This window comes from Xenopus laevis, chromosome 6S (genome assembly GCF_017654675.1).
Source record: "Xenopus laevis strain J_2021 chromosome 6S, Xenopus_laevis_v10.1, whole genome shotgun sequence".
Taxonomy (NCBI): Eukaryota; Metazoa; Chordata; class Amphibia; order Anura; family Pipidae; genus Xenopus; species Xenopus laevis.
The window spans coordinates 104544340-104567898 of NC_054382.1; the positions used below are offsets into that span (position 1 = coordinate 104544340).

The 23559-nt window shown below is 39.1% G+C and overlaps 1 protein-coding gene across 1 annotated transcript; it reads left to right on the plus strand.

Moving 5' to 3' along the window:
- The first annotated feature begins 21340 nt into the window (after nt 1-21340).
- rrs1.S (ribosome biogenesis regulator 1 homolog S homeolog) lies at nt 21341-22756 on the plus strand. Its single transcript, NM_001094935.1, is given in 1 exon segment — nt 21341-22756. A coding segment is annotated over 1 exon segment (1035 nt). The 5' UTR covers nt 21341-21376; the 3' UTR covers nt 22412-22756.
- The last annotated feature ends 803 nt before the right edge of the window (nt 22757-23559 follow it).

A 23559-nucleotide genomic window follows, 5' to 3' on the forward strand; every position in this document is an offset into this window, starting at 1 on the left:
TGGACTCTGCCTTGTCTGACAAGACCATTGTTTGTTTATTGCCACTCCTGCTTACTGGCCTCTTTATTTGACTCTTCCTTTGTTTTCTTCCATACATTATGAGCAGTTAATATACTTTGCTGCTTCAGCAAACTGTTCATGGAACCATTACGGTAACTGGTATCATCCAGCGTACAGGCTCCAGTCCAGCTATACCCAGTTGGTTAATTCTGGCTCCAGCAGGAAACATGGGGGCAAATTCACTAAGATTCGTAGTTGCGCCAGGCGTAACTTCGCCGCACTTTGCTGCACTTTGCCACACTTCGCCAGGCGTAGTTTCGACAGCGCTACGCAAATTCACTAAAATCCGAAGTTGCGCTCAGGGGTAGCGTAAGGTTGCGAAGTAGCGCTAGCGTTGATTCGCTAAGCGAAGCAAAGTTACGCTAGCGATGGTTAATTTACATACGGCGCCAAATTCAAATTTCAATGGAGGAATATGTAGCAGCACTACAAATGCCTGGGAAACCTTCAAAACATCAAATAAAATGTTTATTTTGCCCTACACATGTGCCCACTGTATAGTTAAGTTGCCATGAGTTAGGAAATGTAGGGGGAAAGGAGGGGAGCCCCAAAAATTTTTTCGATCTTTTTCAGCCTATCACCCATAATATAGAAAAAACGCCAGCGTTTTTTGGGACTTAGAAAAAATTTTAACTTTTTTTGAAGAAATCCCTATCTACTCTATTGCGCTTCGCCTGGTCTGAGGTGGCGAAGGAAGTCTAACGTAAAAGGTAGCGTTCAGAACAATGCACGCGTTAGTGAATTTGCGTAGTTACGTCCGTTGCGCAAATTCGCCAGGCGTAAGGGTGCGAAGTTAGTGAAGTTATGCTAGCGAAGTTACGCCAGCGTTCGTTAGTGAATTTGCGAAGTAACGAAAATGACCAACGCTAGCGAATTGACGCTAGCGTTAGGCGCTTCGGCGCTTAGTGAATTTGCCCCATGGCCTTAAGCTACTTAAGCCCCTGCTATAAAGATGGTTTGTATTTAATAAGTGTGCTCCTGTGATTGCCAGCTTTTGTTTCTGATAAAGAGAAGATTAGATATGAGGTCCATATAGCAAATATATTTGAATATTTACATATCTCATTTAATGAACACGTGCCAGTGTTATAGTGTGCTTATTATTATTTAGAAGCCTATCCACTACACTGCTGTTTCTTATACTAAAGATCTTCTCAGGACAAGGTTACCCTCCCCTTCTTGTTTGTTGTGATGCAGAGATAGAACATTTTGGTATTTAGTCTAATTGTGCTGTCCCCTTGTCCCCTTTGCCTGATTATTAGAGAAAGTCTCTCAATTTTTCATCTCTTTTAAAAGCGGTTAATATAATTCCACCGGTTCAGATTAAATGCTCACATCGAGACTGGCCAAGAATTGGCAGCGATGTGACACTTGAAATATGGTCATCCATTTTACCGGTGCGCATGAAATGATTCAAGGGTGTCTCGTGGGGTTGTTATGCGATTAGAAGTACTCCGCTCAATTAATTCTAGTGTTCCAAGAAGGCTACACATCCTGTCAACAGACAGAACCGTGTGAAGAGAAAATAGATTACTGTGGAGTGTGGGACATTATAACATGCCAGAAAAAAATTACAACTAAAGGTCACTGGCTCGTTTATTTTCCGCCCATTTCATCTTAATCATTATAGGACATGATTTTATAAACTTTAATTTGTGTTTTACTTTAAACCAGTTCCTGTACAAGGACACAACACAATAACAGTAGCTGGAGTACAGCGTATTTCAATTATCAAAGACTAACACATCTGATTGAAACATGCCCTATTACTTAAACCTTGGTTAATTGGCAACATATAGGCAGGTTGTCTTGAATGTTTTAATTGCATTTCTGTCCAGGTAATTAATGGAAGCAGCACCATAGGGCCTAAAGTCTATGTTAATTAGGGAAATTGGTGTGATGAAATAGAAGCTGATTCATTACCTTACTCAGTGTAATATGGTCAAATATTCTAAGTTTAAGAAACAATATTGTAGGAACTTGAACTTGAGCAATAAAAGTATTAAAAGTTCAGCCAACCCATGAAAGTAGTTCACACAGTGTAAGTAATATGTTTTACTCTAAAAGTCATGATCTTTGCATTTAAAAAATATGCTACTTTAAAGGACGTTAACCCAAAAAATAACCGTTTGCCTAATGTAATTATAAGCAACTTTGCATTATACATCATTTACATTTCTATTGTTTTTAAGTCATTTGTATTTGTCCATTTCTATTCTCTATTGAAACAATGTAACACAAGCTAATGGACTGACAGACCTGTCTTGATGGAGGAGACTCACTTTTGCAACATTGTTTAAAAGTAACAACCAGGAGTTAATATGAATCGCTGTCGGGTTCTAAGAGAGCTTAGTTCATTTTTAGACAAGCCCCTATTTCTGATTTTCTCCGATTCGCTTTCATCTGGTATGGTGCCTATGGATTGGAGAAAAGCTGATGTCATTCCAATATTTAAAAAGGGATTACAATCTCAGCCTGGCAATTATAGGCCAGTAAATTTGACATCTGTGTTGGGCAAATTATTCGAAGGCTTGTTAAGGGATCACATTCAAAATTTTGTCCTAATGAAGGCATTATGAGCAGCAATTAGCATGGCTTTATGAAGGATAGATCATGCCAGACAAATTTTATGTCAGTGGGGGGGGGGGGTAGTAGATGTGATCTATTTGGATTTTGCCAAAGCATTTGATACTGTGCCCCACAAACGACTGCTTTCAAAACTAAGGTCTGTTGGGCTTAATGAAGTCATTTGCACATGGATAGGAAACTGGCTACAGGATCGGGTACAGAGGGTGGTTGTTAATGGTACATTCTCTACTTGGAGTAAGGTTCTTAGTGGGTTCCCTCAGGGCTTGGTATTGGGTCCACTTTTATTTAACTTGTTCATTAAAGACTTGGGGGAGGGTATTGTAAGTAATGTATCAGTGTTTGCAGATGACACAAATCTATCCAGCCCAATTAATTCCATCCAGGATGTGGCATCCTTGCAATAGTATCTTGACAAACTGGCAATCTGGGCAGCTAAGTGGCAAATGAGATTCAATGTTGATAAATGTAAAGTCATGCACCTGGGATGTAAAAATATCCAAGCCACTTATACCCTTAATGGGACTGCACTAGGGAAATCTATTATGGAAAAGCACCTTGGAGTCCTTGTAGATGATAAACTTGACTGTAACAAGCAATGGCAGTCAGCAGCATCAAGGGCAAATAAGGTCTTTCTTCCACTATATAGAGCACTGGTAAGGCCCCATCTACAATATGCCGTACAGTTTTGGTCTCCAGTGCTCAAACAGGACATTATTGTATTAGAAAGGGTACAGAGAAGGGCAATTAAGCTGGTAAAAGTTATGGAAAATCTTAGCTATGAAGAAAGACTGGCCATGTTGGGGTTGTTCACGTTGGAGATGAAGCCCTTAAGGGGTGATTTGAGAACTATGTATAAATATATAAGGGGATCATATAATAATCTCTCTAATGCTTTATTTACCAGTTGGGGTTCCTCAAGGCTCTGTTCTGGGTCCCTTATTATTCTCTCTCTATACTTTCTCACTTGGCAAACAAATCAAATCATATGGTTTCCAATACCACCTGCATGCTGAAGATACTCTATCTCTCCTCTCCTGATCTCAACCCAGAGCTCTTAACTCAAGCCTCTCCTGCCTGTCTGATATCTCTACTTGGATGTCAGAATGCTACATTAAATTAAACCTCTCCAAAATGGAAATAGTTCTCTTTTCCCCAACTAACACTCATAACAACCCAGAAGTATCTATCATAGTTAACAATTCCACTATCACCCCACCTCCCCAGACCCCGTTCCTTGGGGTTATGCTAGATTCTGCCCTGTCCTTCAGTCCTTATTAAATTATGTCACTTACACAGAAACATATCCAGAATACAATCATTCTTCACCGAAGATGCCACCAAAATTCTTATTCACTCTCTCATCCTATGACATCTAGACTATTATAATTCTCTATTAATTGACCTACCCTGCCAGAGACTGTGAACTCTCCAGTCCACAATGAACACTGCCACCCGGCTTATGCATCTCAGCAACTGCTCCTCCTCTGCCATGCCACTCTGCAAATCCCGGGGCTGGCTTCCACTAACGTTCATAATAAAATTCAAACTTATTTTGAGAGGCTGACCCTAGTACTGTTTAGCTACCAAATGCAATACCATATGCTACACCTCTCACCTTGCTTATTTATGGTCTTCACTACTCCCACACCCCTTGTGTCTTAATCCCTTCCCATTTTAAAGTGTAAACTGTCATGCACAGGGCCTTCTTCCCCTTTTGTATGCATTACTGGTCTCTATGTATGTAATTCTGTATGTTCTATGCATGCAATTCTGCATGGCCCTTGTACATATTTTACTGCGCTGTGAAATATGTTGGCACTCAAAAAATACATATTATCATTATTATTAATAATAATAATAATAATAAAATAAAGTGGTATAGACTACATAGAGCCTCTCTCATTTGCAAGTATGGCAGGGATATGATTTTTTAAAAAAAAGTATAATGTTCAAGATAACCTGCATATTCAATGCTGGTGGTTCAATCATGCATGGCAAGGTTCCCAACACTAAAGAAGCTTTGATGTGTATGTCCAAGTATCAGAATAAGTTTCTTTCATTCCAGGGTAGAAGACCGAGCGCCTACAGACTAATCAGAAAAAGGTGAACTATCAAAGCTGCATATATCTTATAAGACAGGACTGCTACTGATGAAAGTAAGCAATCAGTAAGGCATTAATCACTGCATTTCCAAAAGAATAATATTCATAAAGGTTTAGTTGGCGTTGCCTTTTAAAAAAAGGAAACAGAGACTACTGCACTCCACAATAAACAGATCATAATGAACAGATAGATAGACAGACAGACAGATAGATCGCTAGAACCATACATGAAGCAAAAGCTACACTTTGCCAAATTAAGTTTTATTATATACTCTCCAGACTTAGAATATTAGAATATGTGAAAAGAGAATGATATATAAGTGTGTTAAGGGCTCTTCCCTGTTACTTTACAAGATATCTTGTACATCTAGATTTTCAAGTAAAATACTCAATATATGATTCATCTCTAGCAATTTCTGCTATCAGGCTGCAATTGGGAAAAGTTCAGAATGTAATAGTTGCAAATGAGAGAAACAGCATGAATATTAATGGCATTTTAACATAATGGTTTTAAACTGAATTTCTGCAAAGCAGATGCCATAGAGTTCAGTTCTACTTACAATATATAGCTAGAAATAAGCAATGAAGGAGTTACTCGCTTTGCCATATTGCATTATAATACACAATATTGTCAAATGTATAAGAACTACTGCCTTTCCAAAATCTTATTCCCGAACCATGAAAATAAATATGACGTTGGTCCACTCTTTGCTGCTGTAACAACCTCCACTCTATTGGGAAGGGTTTCTAAAACCTTTTGTAATATTGTTGGTGGTATTTACTCTTATTAAGCCACAAAAGCCTTAAGCCTCCCATAGACACAAAGATTTTTCTTTGATGAATGACCGATTTCAGTGCAATCCAACCAATCCATCAAATTATCGTTAGGTCAGCGGGATTCAAACGATCGTGAATCTAACGATTTGTCGTCCGACATCAGTCTAAAAATTGATCAGCCAGGTTAGAAAATTTTCATCGGTCACAGTGAAATCTATCTATTGTCCAATTGTTTGCAGGGCCAAGCAGGCCGCTCCCCGCAGTTTTCCTGGCTTCAACTAGACAACATTACTTGAAATGGTCTTTTTAGTTGATGGACAAATCATACATTTAAACAATTGTTTCAAGATAAGCTTGGTCTTGTGATAACGAAAAGATCTTTAAAAAATCCTAACATCAATGGCCAGCTTTAGTGAGGTTTAGCTCTCTAAAGTTGTGCATGTGCATTTAGGCCTGAAACTCATTCAAGGTTATCCTACAGGTGTTCAATTAGTTCAGTTGAGGTCAGGGCTCTTTGCTGCTCAGGTTCTTTAACTCCCATCTCAGCAATCCCATTCTTCCACTGAAACCAGGAGCCTAAGCACAAAATAGGCATGTACTGAATGCAGAATTTGGTTTGGAATTCGGCCAAATCCAAGCCTTATTCAGCAGGATTTGTATTCAACTGAATTTAGTTTGGAATTAAGCTGAATCATATGTGAATATGGGATTCGGCCAAAAACAGAAGAGTCGGATTCAGTGCAACCCTAGCACAAACCATGAAAAAAGCTTTAGACCATTATTACCCTTCCACCAAACTTTTTTTTTTATGTATTCAGGCAGGTAATGTTTTCCAGGTATCTGCCAAAACCAGGTTTGTCTATCAAGCTGCCAAATGGATACCAGTGACCTGTATGTGACTCCAGTCAACGCTTGGCATTGTGCATGGTAGTTATGTTTGTGTGCAGCTGCTCACCCGTCAAAAAAAAAGAAAAGTCCCAACAAATACTTCCTGCCCTGAGGTTGCTTCCAAAGAAATTGATGTATCTACTGTATTTAAGGATGTCGTTATAGACAAAATATCAAGATACTGGCCAAAAAATCTTCCTGGTTATGTTCGGCAATACAGTATAGTGTATAGTGTAGTGCATAATCCTAATCTGGGAAGGGCAGATAGGATTCCTTCATCATTACTCCAAGGTAGGTGCCTGGACTCATGAGTCCTTACCAAAATAATGGAAGGATGAATGTAATTTCAATAATTCTGCCTCTACCAAAAAGAAGATTGGTCTTCATCTCCCTAGAGAGTGAGGTAAAGAGAAAACTATAATTCAAAGTTAGTGTGTATGAACATGGTGTTTATGCTTGGCTTCATGTGTCTGTTAGTTAGGCACTTGTATAGTGAGGGAGAAACCCAGCATCACACTGGGAGGTCTGGGCCCATTGGGGCTGCCAAATCAGGGCCCCCTCCCCACAAGCCACTCCAGCCGCAAATCCCTACAAGCCCCCTGCACAGGCAGATCCCTCCCTGTCCTCTTTAACCCACACAAACTTGCATACCTGCTTGTGCATCCCTTTGTGAGAGTCAGAAAAAAGTCCCGTTATCCTTTGGTGAAAAATTAGCGAAACTCCGAAACTGTGAAAAATTTGCAAAACAAAAAATTTTTTACACGAGCAACAATTTTTTGTCCAAATGCATTACAGTCAATTTTTACATGTCAATGTGCGGCAAAATCATTTTGATGCGCGACAATTTTTATGTGCTCTACAATTTTTACACGTGCGACTGCTTTGTCCAAATGCAATAAAGTCAATGGGAGTCAAAATTATTTTGACGCGCGACAATTTTTATACAAGCAACTTTTTTGTAGCCTGCGAATTTTCACAGCAGTTTTCGAGAAACAATCCGCAGGTGGCGAAATGCAGAATTTAGCCTGCCGAATAAATTTGCCCATCGCTGACCCTGGAGAAACCATGTTTAGTGCTCGGATGTGCAACAGTTTTATTTTCTGCATTTTATGGTTGGTATCAGAAGTGTCTTAAAAGAATCTGAGCTGCCTGTGCACTGTTGGTCTGCTATGATATAAGGTTTTACTGCTTTTTGTGCCCCTGTCCCTTCTATGCACAAATATCTGTCTTGCCTATTGCTGTATTTATATTAATCCCCACACAGAAGCTATTGGTGCTGAGAGTGCTTTCGCCCAGATGGCACACTGCGTCAGCCACAGAAAGTCTCACCTCATCATATCATAATCTCGCAAACGTCAGCTGTGGGTTTTAAAAAGGAACTTGAAAAATGTCTTAACTGTTGTTGCCTTGTGTTTTAGCTCTTAGGGATGGGGGTTAGCCACTATTATTTCAATTTAGATCATTACATTCACCAGACAGCTTGACAGCATTGTACATATTGGGAATAGGGCCGCAAGGAATAAACAAAATGCACGTAAAGGAAGGAATAGCTGTGCAGCAGTACTTAAATGTCCCTTTACTCCCCCAACAACAATATAATGTGCATTTGAGCTATTCCCACTTACCCTTTACACACAAACTGTAGTGAGACAAGCAGGGAAGCTTTAAGTCCTGGCTAACTAGGGTACAACTATGAATACTTATACTAGGGGTAATGGAATAGCAACTAGAAGCAATATTAGGCAAAACTATATATAGATATGACAGACAGACAGATAGATATTTCAGACAGACAGATACATCAGACAGATAGATAAGATATAGATAGATAAGATATAGATAGATACAGTAGATAGATAAGATAGATAGATGATAGATAGATAGATAGATAGATAGATAGATAGATAGATAGATAGATAGATAGATAGATAGATAGATAGATAGATGATAGATAGATAGAGAGATAGAGAGATAGATAGATAGATAGATAGATAGATAGATAGATAGATAGATAGATAATAGATAGATAGATAGATAGATAGATAGATAGATAGATAGATAGATAGATAGATGATAGATAGATAGATAGATGATAGATAGATAGATAGATGATAGATAGATAGATAGATAGATAGATAGATAGATAGATAGATAGATAGATAGATAGATTTTTCAATCATTTTTTTTTCTATGAGACTATATTATGTGCTCAGCACACTGGGAAATATTCTGTGCCTTGTCCCTGCACTGGTAAAACTGCTGTGTTTGTTTCAGAAACTCTACTATGGTTTATATAAACAAGCTGCTGTGTAACCATGGGGGCAGCCATTCAAACACAGGATGCACAATAGATCACAATAGATCACAGATACATTCTGAAGAATCCCATTTTACACTACAGAGCTTATCTGTTATCTGATGTGTATCCTGTGTATCTGCTATGATATAAGGTTTTACTGCTTTTTGTGCCCCTGTCCCTTCTATGCACAAATATCTGTCTTGCCTATTGCTGTATTTATATTAATCCCCACACAGAAGCTATTGGTGCTGAGAGTGCTTTCGCCCAGATGGCACACTGCGTCAGCCACAGAAAGTCTCACATCATCATATCATAATCTCGCAAACGTCAGCTGTGGGTTTTAAAAAGGAACTTGAAAAATGTCTTAACTGTTGTTGCCTTGTGTTTTAGCTCTTAGGGATGGGGGTTAGCCACTATTATTTCAATTTAGATCATTACATTCACCAGACAGCTTGACAGCATTGTACATATTGGGAATAGGGCCGCCAGGAATAAACAAAATGCACGTAAAGGAAGGAATAGCTGTGCAGCAGTACTTAAATGTCCCTTTACTCCCCCAACAACAATATAATGTGCATTTGAGCTATTCCCACTTACCCTTTACACACAAACTGTAGTGAGACAAGCAGGGAAGCTTTAAGTCCTGGCTAACTAGGGTACAACTATGAATACTTATACTAGGGGTAATGGAATAGCAACTAGAAGCAATATTAGGCAAAACTATATATAGATATGACAGACAGACAGATAGATATTTCAGACAGACAGATACATCAGACAGATAGATAAGATATAGATAGATAAGATATAGATAGATACAGTAGATAGATAAGATAGATAGATGATAGATAGATAGATAGATAGATAGATAGATAGATAGATAGATAGATAGATAGATAGATAGATAGATAGATAGATAGATGATAGATAGAGAGATAGAGAGATAGATAGATAGATAGATAGATAGATAGATAGATAGATAGATAGATAGATAGATAGATAGATAATAGATAGATAGATAGATAGATAGATAGATAGATAGATAGATAGATAGATAGATGATAGATAGATAGATGATAGATAGATAGATAGATGATAGATAGATAGATAGATAGATAGATAGATAGATAGATAGATAGATAGATAGATTTTTCAATCATTTTTTTTTCTATGAGACTATATTATGTGCTCAGCACACTGGGAAATATTCTGTGCCTTGTCCCTGCACTGGTAAAACTGCTGTGTTTGTTTCAGAAACTCTACTATGGTTTATATAAACAAGCTGCTGTGTAACCATGGGGGCAGCCATTCAAACACAGGATGCACAATAGATCACAGATACATTCTGAAGAATCCCATTTTACACTACAGAGCTTATCTGTTATCTGATGTGTATCCTGTGCCTTTTCTCCTTTTTTTAGCTTTGAATGGCTGTTACGGGGTGTTACTTTTCCTTGAATAAGGGTCTCTGTATACCTGTGACCCTCACCTAACACCAGCAGCTTATTATGGTGTTAAGTCCTTCTTTTTATCAAAATGCATTGCCCCCCCCCCTCAAAAAGAAAAAACAAAAGACCCACTTCTGCATCAATTCTTGCAGGTAGCTGTTATTAACCACCCTTCCTCACTATCCTTGGATGCATCTGCTCCCACCATGCTTTCTTTCAACTGGCAGATAAGAGGTTTCCTGTTTTTTACACAGCAAAATAAATATGCCCCAAAGAGTATTGTGCATAGTTGTGAATAGCTACATACAGGATGTAATCATCTTAACATACTGCTATCTTCCCCTCTTTCCCCATTGTTACATAGTTAAATTGGGTTGAAAAAAGACAAAGTCCATCAAGTTCAACCCCTCCAAATGAAAACCCAGCATCCATACACACACCCCTCCCTACTTTTAATTAAATTCTATATACCCATACCTATACTAACTATAGAGCTTAGTATCACAATAGCCTTTGATATTATGTCTGTCTAAAAAATCATCCAAGCCATTCTTAAAGGCATTAACTGAATAGGCATCACAACATCACCCGGCAGTGCATTCCACAACCTCACTGTCCTGACTGTGAAGAACCCCCTACGTTGCTTCAAATTAAAGTTCTCATTGTAACAGAAACCAAATGCTAAAACTCTCAGTTTTGGCTGAACAACTACTTGTTGGGTCTCACTCTGCAGTTACACTGTCCCTGAAGGTTTAAACCAGGGTCCCCAACCTTTTTTACCCATGAGCTACATTCAAATGTAAAAAGAGTTGGGGAGCAGCACGAGCATGCAAAAAGTTGCTGGGGTGCCAAATAAGGGCTGTGATTGGCTATTTGGTAGCCTCGTGTGAACTGGCAGCCCATAGGAGACTCTGTTTGGCAGTGCACATGGTTTCATGCAACCAAAACCTTCCTCCAAGCTCCTGCTTTAAGGTAACTGGGAGCAACAGCCGAGGGTTGGTGAGCAACATGTTGCTTATGAGCCACTTGTTGGGGATCACTGGTTTAGACTCTTCAGGTCTATCTCTCCCTAACAAGAGAACCATCCATCCCTGACCTCATAACTGCAAGAGGCGCCTCCACTTCCAGTTACGTAAGTCGTTTTTCTAGAACAAACTTGAGATGAGTACATATATATTGAAAAGATAACAGTTTAACACTCTATGCCTCACAGCTTCCCACATCTTTGCGACCTCTTATCATCCTTTCTGTATCTTTATGTTATGTTACTCCTGCCCTTAGCTTGCCCAGTCTCTGTTCCCTCTATCCCTTTGTTTTGCTGTTTTGCAAACAGGTCACAATTTCTGTTATGGATAGAGTCGTCATTAGGCTTTGGTACTGCTGTAGGGGGTTCTCCTTCTCCTAAGCTAGAAATGCAACAGCTGGGTGCTGATGGGTCACTTGAATTTAGTCATAAGTGTCTCCATCATTTCACATTGCAACCCTCAGGATTAAATATAAATCATTTTTACATTTCATTTCATTTCTGTGTAATACCAAAGCTTACTGAGCTTGCAAAGCATTGATTTACATTTATAATTAAAGGAAATGACCAGCTTCTTGCTTCGCTTGGGGCATTCACTACCTCAAAACTTCATGAAAACAGCACATACTGTATTTAATGTGGAGACATAAATCTGACAAGCTCAGGACTTGCAAAACCACTTTTCTAACACAGATCTAAATTTTTCCTATTTATCACATTTACATAATTCCACCTAAAGAACACGGGAGCTCAAACATGCCAAAATCAATTCAAACCAATGCCCACATTGTGGGTTGTTTGACTAATAATACTTCTTTTGCTGAAGAATTTTCTTTACCAATAATGTAATATAACCATAACCGCAGCTTTTGGATTGTTTCATGCTTAACAATAAAAAACAAGTGACAAATGAAAAATACCCGAGAATAAAAACCCACAAGAAAGGTTTCACGTTACTTCTCACACCTGAAATTCTGCTAAAAATATGGAGAAAATGTTTGAGAAATTTCCCAGAATTCCAGTTTACGCCACTAAACTTTTGCAAGTGAACAGTGTAGAAATAAAATAGAAACTGGTGCAAAAATTTGAATTGTTGTCTGTTATTCGAGATACTTTTTATACTAGTATATTTGGTCACTTGACACATCCATGTCCACTGCTTTTTAAATATGCAGTTAGAATGTTTTGTGTTTATTTCTGGCATAATAACATTAACATTGTAGATGTATAAACAGGGTCCCTGGTGGGATATGGGAAGAGATAAAAAGGCAAGGGTTATGCCCCTGTCCATAAAGCATTCATTATTTTGAAAACAGCACAGTTTCAAAAACAATGCAGAATACATTAGAATCACAAATGTGTCCAAAATGACTTTTCACAGTTATCATTCTATTATGAGATTTTATGAAATACTCTACTGTACTCTCTAGGTTTTTTTAAAAAGACATTTGAATACATTTGCATGTGGTTTGTATTTATTTTTTATGACTTTTTTTTTAGATATACATATTTACATTGCACTTTATTGTATGGTATGTCAGAGAAAGTAATCTAGAAAATAAAATCTTTGGTTGTCTTGTTGTGTTGTTAAAAATTAAATAAGCAAAGGATAGAATCCTGGTCTTCCCTATGCTGCCCTCCAGTGGTCAAATGAAAAATCATGTACACAGAACAATGACCAGCTATCTAAAGTTGTGATTATTGTGAATCATAGAATTGAAATCTAAGAGTGTATCACTGCAGGGTTAGTATAACTGCATAGTAAATGTTATGATGAATTGTGTACACTATGGGGCAGACTTATCAAAGGTTAAATTTCTAAGTTACGTGAATTTTTTTTTTAACTATAATAAATACAAATGTACTCGCAACTCGAATGGGAGGTTATTTATGAAAAAACTCGAACACGAACTACCCAAAGTTTCAAATCGATTTAATTGAATTCAAATCAAGTTTTCCCGCTGAAAAAACTTGAATGTCAGGAAGGCAATTAACAGCTTCAAATGGTTCAACAGACCTATGCCATTGACTTGTAAATGAACTCAGCAGGTTTTAGGTGGCGAATATTCAAATTAAATCTGATTCGAGGGCCGAGTTGTGATAAATCTTACATTCAAATTCAACATTTGAGTTGGTGGTTTAAAATTCAAATTTGTGAGTTTTGACCAAAAGAAAATCGAAAATTCTAATTCAGTTCTACCATTTAAGCCTTAATAAATCTGCCACTAGGGCTATGGGCACACAGGCTGAAGGCTCCCACTGATCTCAGTCTCTGTATTTATTGCTTTTATAGAAAGATCTCAGTGTGTGTATTTTTTACTTTTATAGAAGCAGATTTGCTTGGTACCCCTGCTCCATTAATTTGAATCAGATCAGCCTGAATGCACACACACAGCAGAACTAAAGCAGAGGTCAGCTCAGAGATGCATCCTTTCGGGTATTTGGGCTGACTTCAGCTTCAGCTTTGCTGTGTGTGAGCACACGCAGACTGACCGGATTCAAATCAATGGAGCAGGGAACACGGAGCAGATTTCTCAGCCTGCAAAAATACCCAGGCTGAGAGCAGCTAAACCCTTCAGCCTGAGTAGTCAGTAATACCAATCCTTAGGAGACCAATATTAGTTCATTATCAAGGCAAGACTTGGTCAAATGTCTCAGCCTTGTTTTAAAAAACCTGAAAGCTCTTTTACTGAAAATATGTACTGTCTGTTCTTTTTACATAAAAATTTGTACTAATTAATTTGTTTTTATTGCGTAATTTACACTTATTCTATATCCTGTATAAAACGTCCCCTAAAAGGATTACATCCAGTTTACCTGACAATTTTCCTCCGACAAACCAATAAATTGGATTCCTTTGTAAACTGAAAATGCACATAAGTTTATTTTTTAATTAAAACCGGAAGAATGCATTTTCAACACAAGCCCTATATATTTAGCTATACATTGAACAGAGGTGTATTCTGTTCCTTTAATGCATTTCTACATTATAACGACATATTGATTTGATGACATATTTCCCCATATACCATAAAATCATCAATATTTTACGCCTGTGGATAATTTAACTAAAAAATATATATATATATGCATATACTGTATATCTAGCAGTGCCGGGACAGCACGGCCAGCATAAGAAGCTAATTTTTTAACAAATTACCTTTCTATTCTTCCAACTTGAAATTACAGTTTAGTTGTAAAGCACAGCAACCCTAGCAACCATAAATTAGAGCAGTAGATAATCTACATATGCAATCTTACTCTCATTTTGTTACTTATCTTCCTTATAAGGAATTCTCCTTTTATTTTATTTGAATCCAAATCTTGAGAGCTGCAGAACAGAATCTTTATTAATGCTAAGTAAATTTAGTATCTATGACAAAAGCCCTGGACTAAGTGGGTCAAGTCAACTGAACAGTTTAATACTTATTTTCTTTTAGGGATGCAGAGAGAAATCATGTGACTTTTTGTCACAAAACAAGGAAGTAAAATTGTTTCCCCTTCCCATCCCTAATTTGCATATGCAAATTAGGGTTCAGATTCGGTTCGGTCGATTCTTTCACAAAGGATTCGGGGGTTCGGCCGAATCCAAAATAGTGGTTTCTAGTTATGAGTGTTGCTTCTTATTGCTTTACTTTAAAATGACCTAATGCTGGTTAAAAATAGTTTTCTTTAAAATTACCAAATTTTAAAATGTATAATGTAATGTTTTTTAAAGAATTAAGTTATTAAGTAAAGTATTAAGTTATTGTATTGCAAACTTTAATTTAGGGGGGTAGCAACGCATGCAGGCCACAACACATACTGCTTGCCCTATGGTAGCCTATATGGACAAGGCTGGCCTCTGCCAACCTATGCACCTTGCACCTGACTTTTCTATTCAGCATGAGGTGCACTCCCCACCAAGCTCAAATATTCTATGACCTTTCCCAGCATCTATGTAAATGACCCCTAATTTGTCTTTAGCTGGTACTCAGGGCCGGATCCCTGTCTTCACCGCCTCAAGGCCTCTTCGCGCCGCAGGGTCCTAGAGCCCAGCACCTTCACACCACAGGGTCCTAGCGCCCATCTATTTCACGCGCAAGCCCCTGCAGAAGCGTGCATGCTTGCGATGAAATGCCGGCGATTAGTGCCTCTTCAATTACGGCTGGGCAGCATGCCGCCCCTACCTTCTTGCTACCCTAGGCCCTGGCCTTTGTGGCCTCACCACAAACCCGGGCCTGCTGGTACCTAAAAAAGCAACTACAAATAATTTATGCATGACTATATCACTCCAACTTGCAGTACAGCAGTAAAGAGTGATTGAAGTTAATCAGAGCCCAAGTCACATGACTTGGGGCAGCTGGGAAATCTGTTTGCTCTTTTGAGCAATGGATTTCAGTGCAGAATTCTGCTGGAGCAGCACTATTAACTGATTCATTTTGAAAAAAATTTTTTTCCCATGACAGTATCCCTTTAACAGTGTCATGGATTTAGCTGTCGTAAAAGACAACTAAGGCCTGACTAAGAATTAGACTTGAAACAGTGTCAGATTGGCCCACCGGGATACCAGGAAAACTCCTAGTGGGCCCAGGTGTCAGTGGGCCTCTTGCTTCTAACCAATTGGCCTATATCATGGTCATTGCCTATTTCTTAGGCTTAATAATGGAAGAATAAAGTATTGTAAGTAGATATAAAAGACTAGGAGAATAAAGAGGTTAATTGAGGAGAGAAGAGGAGAAATAATAGTTTGGAAAGTGGACCCATGGTCTAAAGTTTTCTGGTGGGCCCCATGGTCTAAGGTTTTCTGGTGGGCTCCTAGCATCCCAGTCCAACACTGACTAGAAATGCTGTAACTTATGACTTTTGTAGCAGCCTAGAGTTATAGCACCTTAATATTTGAATGCCTCCTTCAAAAACTGCATGAACAAAAAAAGGCCACTGGCTCTGGAGAGCGGGAAAAAAGTTGTATCAAGCAGTGTTGCTTGAAGAATTTAGCTTTGATGTTGTTAGACCACAACTTCATAAAAATGCCAAGATACACTAAAAACATTGCAAAACCAACTGGAAGTACTTGTGATATGTGCACCCTAATTCAACGATGACAAAGCACTGAATGCTGCCAGTAAGTCAGTAAACAGTTCTCAATATGCTAATTTGCTGGGCATTGGAGTGCAGTAACATCTGGTTTGCTCTTGAAGTTTTAGTCCACCTTTAAAAGCAGCTTAAAAGATAATAAAGGTGGTAAAGGAAACTGGAATAAAAGTCAAAGGGGGGAATTCACAAAAGTGTCGGGAACGAAAAAATGTCTTTAAAATGTCGTAGAAAGTGTCGTAGCAACAGCCGACAAATTCACAGAGCATTTCTCCGCCAATTTTCCGACATGTGCGACACTTTTGAATTAGTTTCGTTAAAAGTGGGCGTGGTTATTTCGGCGCCACTTTTCCCGACATTTTTATGAATTACTCGTAAACTCATTTTTTTTACCGACAATTTTTCAGACACTTTAGGCTCTCCAAAATGAAAATGTCAGACAAATTGTCGTTTAAAAAGTCTTGGTAAATGTCGTTTGTACGATGAAAAGATATACGACATTTTAGAATATTGTCAGACTTACGAGTCATTCAGAGATGGTAACATCTGCCTTTGTGGATTTGCCGTTCATACGACATTTTACAAATTTGTCGACCGCCACTTCTGGGTTACTTTTTTTACCGACACTTTTGTGAATTCCCCCCAAAATGTTAAAATGGCTTGGCAGGAAATAAATCTCATACTTAAGAATACATGAATCTAGTCTACAACTAAACAGCCAGCATTAAGAATGAGATTATTTAGAAACTTGCGGTCATGTCCACATATTTTTTCTAGATCACAATGTAACTTTGCAAGCTTCTTGTCAAAGAATCAAAGGTAGAAGTGAAAATTTGAGCTTGATTGATTTTGAGCTAATTTTTGTGTACTACTAGGGGGTAGTCCAAATTTGAAATCGACTTTGAAAAAATGTAGAAAATTTGAATTTTGAAATTTATCATGTACAGTCTCTTTAAAAATTCGACTTCGACCATTCGCCATCTAAAACCTTCCGAATTGCTGTTTTAGCCTATGGGGGACCACCTAGAACCTATTTGGAGTCTTGGTGGACTTTGAAAAATCAAAGGGTTTTTTTTTGGAAAAACTTAGAATCTAATTCGATCAAATACGCTATTACTTTGATTCAAACGATTCGAATTTGATCGAATACAGAGGTATTCGATTGAAAACTGACCTATTCGACCAAAAAATTTATTTCAGTTGGTCTTTTTGAATTGGAATTTCGAAATTTTTCAAATTCGAAATTTGGCCCTTGATAAAGCTGCCCCTTATTTCATAATCAATACCTCTACTATGTAATAAGTCATATTTATAGAAAATGTAATTTCACATGTTGAAGGGCACACCATTTGCATTTTTACAAGTATATTTTCCAGGGTACAAGATGAGATCTAAATACACTCCAAAATAAAAAGCAAAAGCCTACTGTTTCCCATTTTCTGGACAACAGACACATTTTTTAACCTATCTACTGATTTAATAGTTTGTATTTATAATGGCAACCAGAGAATTTGAGTCTGACTCTTTAGGTCAGGCATAAAAAGCCGAGATATAACCATGATCAGGGGCAGAGAGTTGCAGAAATAAATGCAACAGTTCTGGGACAATTTGTGTTTAATTGCAGGGAGTTGCAAGGGAATAAATGCTTCTGAAGGCTCCGCTACACTTTGCACCACTTTGGCAGTAGTTAATTCACAGCGCATACGCTAATTCATCAAAATGCGATGTTACGTCTCGGCAGGCTAATGATGGCTAGTGAATATGGATGGGCGAATTTGTTTTGCCAAAAATTCACCGCCGGCGAAATGTCACTGACGCCCATAGACTTTAAAGTTTCTGGGTGTCAAAAAAACGTTAAAGTCTATGGGCGTAAAAAAAATTTGTCGCTCAGCGAAATTTTTTTTGACGCGCGTTTTTTTTTTGACGCACGCCGCCATATGTCCCAGTCCTAATACGCTAATTCATCAAAATGCGATGTTACGTCTCGGCAGGCTAACGATGGCTAGCGATTAGCGAAACTTCATTAGAACTTTCGCTACTGTTCATTTCTGCTAGCGAAACTTTGTTAACACATTATGCTTATGTCAATTTAAATAGGACTGGGACATATAGGTCATATATTTGTCTTTATTAGAGATGGTGAAATTGCTGGAAGTGGCCACTTATTATTAAAACAGTAACAACTTTTAAACGTAATCCCACTTTAATTTTTTTTTTTTTTAAAAACAGCGTTTTTACTTTTTTTTGACTGTTCGGCATACAGGATATGATGCCACTGACATAAGATGGAGAAGGATGTAGCTTCATCTTATCCGTTCCCCAGGTATAACCTGGCGAAGCAGACTCTGGCGAAATGGGGAATGTAATGGAAAATTCGCACTTTATTGAATTTGAGGAGCAACGCTCGCTCGTCTGAGCAAAAATTTGCCCGGCAAAAGGGCGCAAAACTTTGTTAGCAATGTACTCTTTCACTAGTGAATTGTCCTCTACGCCTGTTAGTAAATTGGCGTTGTCCCTGCAGATTAGCGTTGTCCCTGCAAAAAAAGCTTCTGAAGCCTCTCCAAATTGCCTCAGAGGGGGAAAAAATTCCTGATAATTGGTGTTTTTTCACTGTAAAATGCTCAGTTATGTCCTTTATACTAAACAATTGCCCCCTGGTCCTTGCAATGGAAGTACTGTATATGTAGGGAAATGGGGTTGCAGATTCTACCTTTAGTTAGCAGCAGTTAGAGCACATCAAGGAGGAAAGTATTCCATGCTTTAAATGATGACCCAGGCCTTAGAATTTTTAGGCTGTCACCCCATGTATGATGTTATAGCCATACCTGAGTTACAGTGAGAAAATATGACATTTGGAAGATCAATCACTTTAAATACACTAACCGGCGAAAAGTCGCCAGTGACTGATTCACACCCATCGCTACACTTGGCCAGGCGAAAATTTGCACAGACAACGCTAATTCACTAAAATGCAGAATTTCGCCGTGGGCGCTGAACACTGGCGACTTTTCGCCATTTCTGCCTAGCACAACTTCACTAGAGGTCTTGCGCTCAGGTTAATTTGCATACGGTAGGAAATTTAAAGTTGAATGGACGTTTTTCTGTTATATGTTGCAGCAAATACATTACATTTCCACTGTTAATTAATGTCCAGGGAACCTTAATAAATTAATATAATGCTCTACTCATGAGCCCACTGTATAGTTTATGTTCCATATGTTAGAAAATGTATGGGGGAAACGGTTACGGAAAATATTTTTTAAGGACTTTTGCAGGCTATTACTCTGAAAAAAGGAAAAGACACCAACTTTTTGGGACTTTGATGCTTTTTCCACTCAGAATATGATGTAAGTAACAGAAGAATGAGGAAGATCTTTGCACTCCAGTTTACTTCACCTGGTCTGAGCTGGCAAAGGAAAGTCTGGCGAAAGAGGTAACGTTCAATAAAATCAGTATTTTTATTCAATTTGCGGCTAACGTCCATTTGCCAGAGCGAATTGTTGCCTGGCGATAGAGTGCGAATGAGCGCTAGCGCCTATCCCTTTCACTAGCGAATTGGCACTTGCGCCCGTTAGTAAATCTGCGATGTCCCTGCGGGTGATAACGCTGGCAAATTGGCACCAACTTTTGCCACTTCGCCCTTTAGTAAACCTGCCCCATAGTATCTATTGGCAGAACCTATCGGTAACATTTTGCCCCCCTCCCCCCCTCTTGATACTTTAGTTCTCCTGTAAGGCCTATCTAGGCCTTAATAGTAGAGTAGGGGTAAACTATGGTGTTTATTTATGAAAACTCAGTATTTTTTAGCTAGCATTTCAGATTTCAAGATATGTTTCGGCTTGGAAAAAAAATCTGAACAAGCAATCCAGAGAGATGCTGAGCTCTAAAACTCTAGAAGAGCCTTAAATTCAATATTAAAAATCAGCATTTTTAAGTTCCAAGGTGTGGCTTTTTTCCACCCCTGGTAACTCGTGGGCTACCACCGCCTGAGGCGAGATTCTCAACTCACCGCGTGTAAACCTCAGGCGCTTAGTGATGGCTAATACGCCATTGTGAGTGCATTTTTTAACATTTGTTTATTAAAGATGTTTACAATTTTACGCTATGTCAGTGAATTTCCATAGTGGGATGAAGCTTTGGAGCCGCATGTAAAATCCACTGCTGATATCTACACCTCTTTTCTGCACAATATCCCTTAAGCGTTCGTGAGTACCCCTCTATACAAATCCGTATGAGATAAAGTCTAGGATAATACGTTGGAGTGGATACAAGGGACACTTTTACTTACTTATTTATTTAGTGTATATGCTAATCACATAAAGGCGTGTGTACACATTTGGAAAATACTACACCATATTGGCGAAAATCTCTCTTTTCTCTTTTATTCTTTTTCTCTGTTTTTCGTGGATCTGACCTCGTGCTGTGAGCGCTGGTTTTCCTTTGAAACTTTGAATCCTTGCTTTAAGTCTGAGGGAGAACAGACAGACAATATACCGGCAGAGGAAGTGGACAACCAGAATCCTTGATATCCTTTTTTTACAGTTTCTCAAACTCACCTCAAGGCAACACTGACCCAGCTGTGCCTTTCAGTTTTTCAGGCTTTATAGGGTTATGGTCAGTGAGGTCAATGAGGCAAATACATAAGGGCCTTTACAAATGTGAAACCAGTACACATAAGTACAATTTGTAATGCAATGCGACACTTTTTTTTTTTACCCACAATGCAGTATTTTCCTACAATCTCCAAGTATCATTGAGAACAAGCATATGTCAATACAACAATTATGTCATTGATTGTGACTAGGGATGTGGAACTACAGCAATCAGCCGGCATCATGAGGGCTACAATGAGACAGCTGCTGGACTGGGCTACATCATATATATCACAGTGACAACACGGAGCTTATTGTTTGTATACATGAGACGTTTAATATTACCAGCCACACAGGCATTAACTGCTTGCACATTGTGTGAGTTCGTACGAGTCAATAAAGCTTCACAATTGTTGGGGGGAAGTCACGTGGCTAAATGACGACTTACGACAGGAAGTAAAATGCCTGTCGTCGCGCAGGTTCCCGGATGATTACACGTGCTTCCGGTCACGCTGTTAGAGAACATGGCAGCGCCGGCAGCAGAAGAAGTGTTGGCCCGAGTCGAGAAGGAGGAGGCGGAAAAGCTAAAGCTCATCTCTGTGAATAAGGAACTAGAGCTCGAGTTTGATCTGGGTAATCTGTTGGCCTGTGACCCAAACGCCCCCAGCGTCAGCGCCTTTCGGCAGCAGAATAAAGATGAATTCTTGCGAGCTCTGGCGAGAGACAACACGCAGCTCCTTATCAATCAGGTCTGGACGCTGCCCACAGAGAAGCTGCAGGAGGCTATCGTTGCTAAGCTCCCCGAGCCTGCCACTCGGCTACCCAGGGAAAAGCCTGTGCCCAAGCCCAGAGCACCCACACGCTGGGAAGAGTTTGCTAAACTGAAAGGGATCCAGAAGAAAAAGAAAACCAACCTGATGTGGGATGAGGTGAATAAGGAGTGGCGAAGGCGCTGGGGCTACAAGCGGGCAAAGGATGATACCAAAGACTGGATGATAGAGGTGCCACACACTGCAGATCCCAATGAAGACCAGTTTGCCAAGCGAATGAAAGCGAAGACGGAGAGGGTGGCCAAAAATGAGCTCAACCGCCTTCGAAATATAGCTCGGTCTGAGAAGATGAAGGTTCCCGGAGTGGGGCTGACACCGACCGACCAGCCCACCAAAGCAGAGTTGGGCAAAGCCATGCATGTGGCCAAGGTGTCCACTGCGTCTGTCGGCAGGTTCCAGGATAAACTCCCTAAGGAGAAGGAGCCCAGGAACATGGGCAAGAAGAGGAAGTTTCAGCCCCTGATTGGAGATTTCGCTGCTGAAAAAAGCAAGCAGCTAGACATACTGAAAGTCATGGACAGCAAGAAGCCAGTCCTGAATATGACCAAGGCAGTCAACAGGCAGATGAGGGAGGAGGATGCAGAGGAGGCTGCCAAAAGGAGAAAGGGGGGTAAAAAAGGCAGCAGAGGGGGGAAGCAGCAAGGTGGCAAGAAGGGAAAAGGTAAAGGACCAGGCAGAGGAAAACAGGCAAAGGGTAAAGGATTTGGTGGGAAGAGGAAGCACAAATAATACTGGGACTAGCACATCCTTACTGATTTGCACATAATAACTTGTATGGTTTATATCATTGCATAATGAACTGTATGGATCATCAAAAGGTCCTTCTATTACTATCAACACTGCATATACCTGTGCCAGATAATACTCGTCATTCAAGGAAACTTTGTATATTCATCTATTCGTATGTAGTGACTAGAAATCAGCTAATGTTAAATGATTTGTGTATTTGAGGTTATCCATCTACTATAGAAAAAGTTTTCTGATTTCCAGGATATAAACTTGAATGAGTTTCCACCTTTCTTCTGTTAAAGGGATTCCCGTCTCCTTCTGCTTTATTAAAAAATATATATATAATAATATTGCTGGTTATGAAATATATCTATTAAAATGCATATTTGTGTTAAAGTTTTATTATTAATTCCCAAATTGGAGTTTTTCTACCAGTGTTCAACACTAGTTTGGTGTCCGGTGCAGTCAGGTGTAAGGCCCAAAGCTGCCAAAGTCCCCAAAAATGTATCCAAACAAAACAATATACCAATGGTAAGACTGATGCAGTTGAATCGGTGACAGGTCTTTATTAGCCCATAAGCAAGTGGCAATGTTTCGGGCCCAGGCTTGACAAAGGGCCCTGTATAGGCCCGAAACATTGCCACTTGCTTACGGGCTAATAAATTATTAGGCTCACTATGGAGACTATCATTAGGAATGTATATCATCTTGTTCACACCTAAAGCAAATGTTCACAGGCAGGAAAATTCATACAGTGTCAGATTCAGTGCTGCAAATAGCTTGGGACCCAAGATTGTAGCCTTTTTTTTGTATTCCAGTCTTAAAGTCGTTGTTCACCTTTGAATTAACTTTGAGTATGATGTAGAGTGTGATATTCTGAGACAATTTTCAATTGGTCTTAATTTTTTATCTTTTGTGGTTTTTGATAGGGATGCACCAAATCCAGGATTCGGCCTTTTTCAGCAGGATTCGGATTTGGCCGAATCCTTGTTTCTGGCCGAACCGAATCTGAGTCCTAATTTGCATGTAAATTAGGGGCAGGTAGGTAAAAAGACGAGTTTTTTCACTTTTTCCTTTCCTGTCCCTAATTTGCATATGCAAATTAGGGTTCGGTATTCAGCCGAATCTTTCACCGGGGATAGTGGATT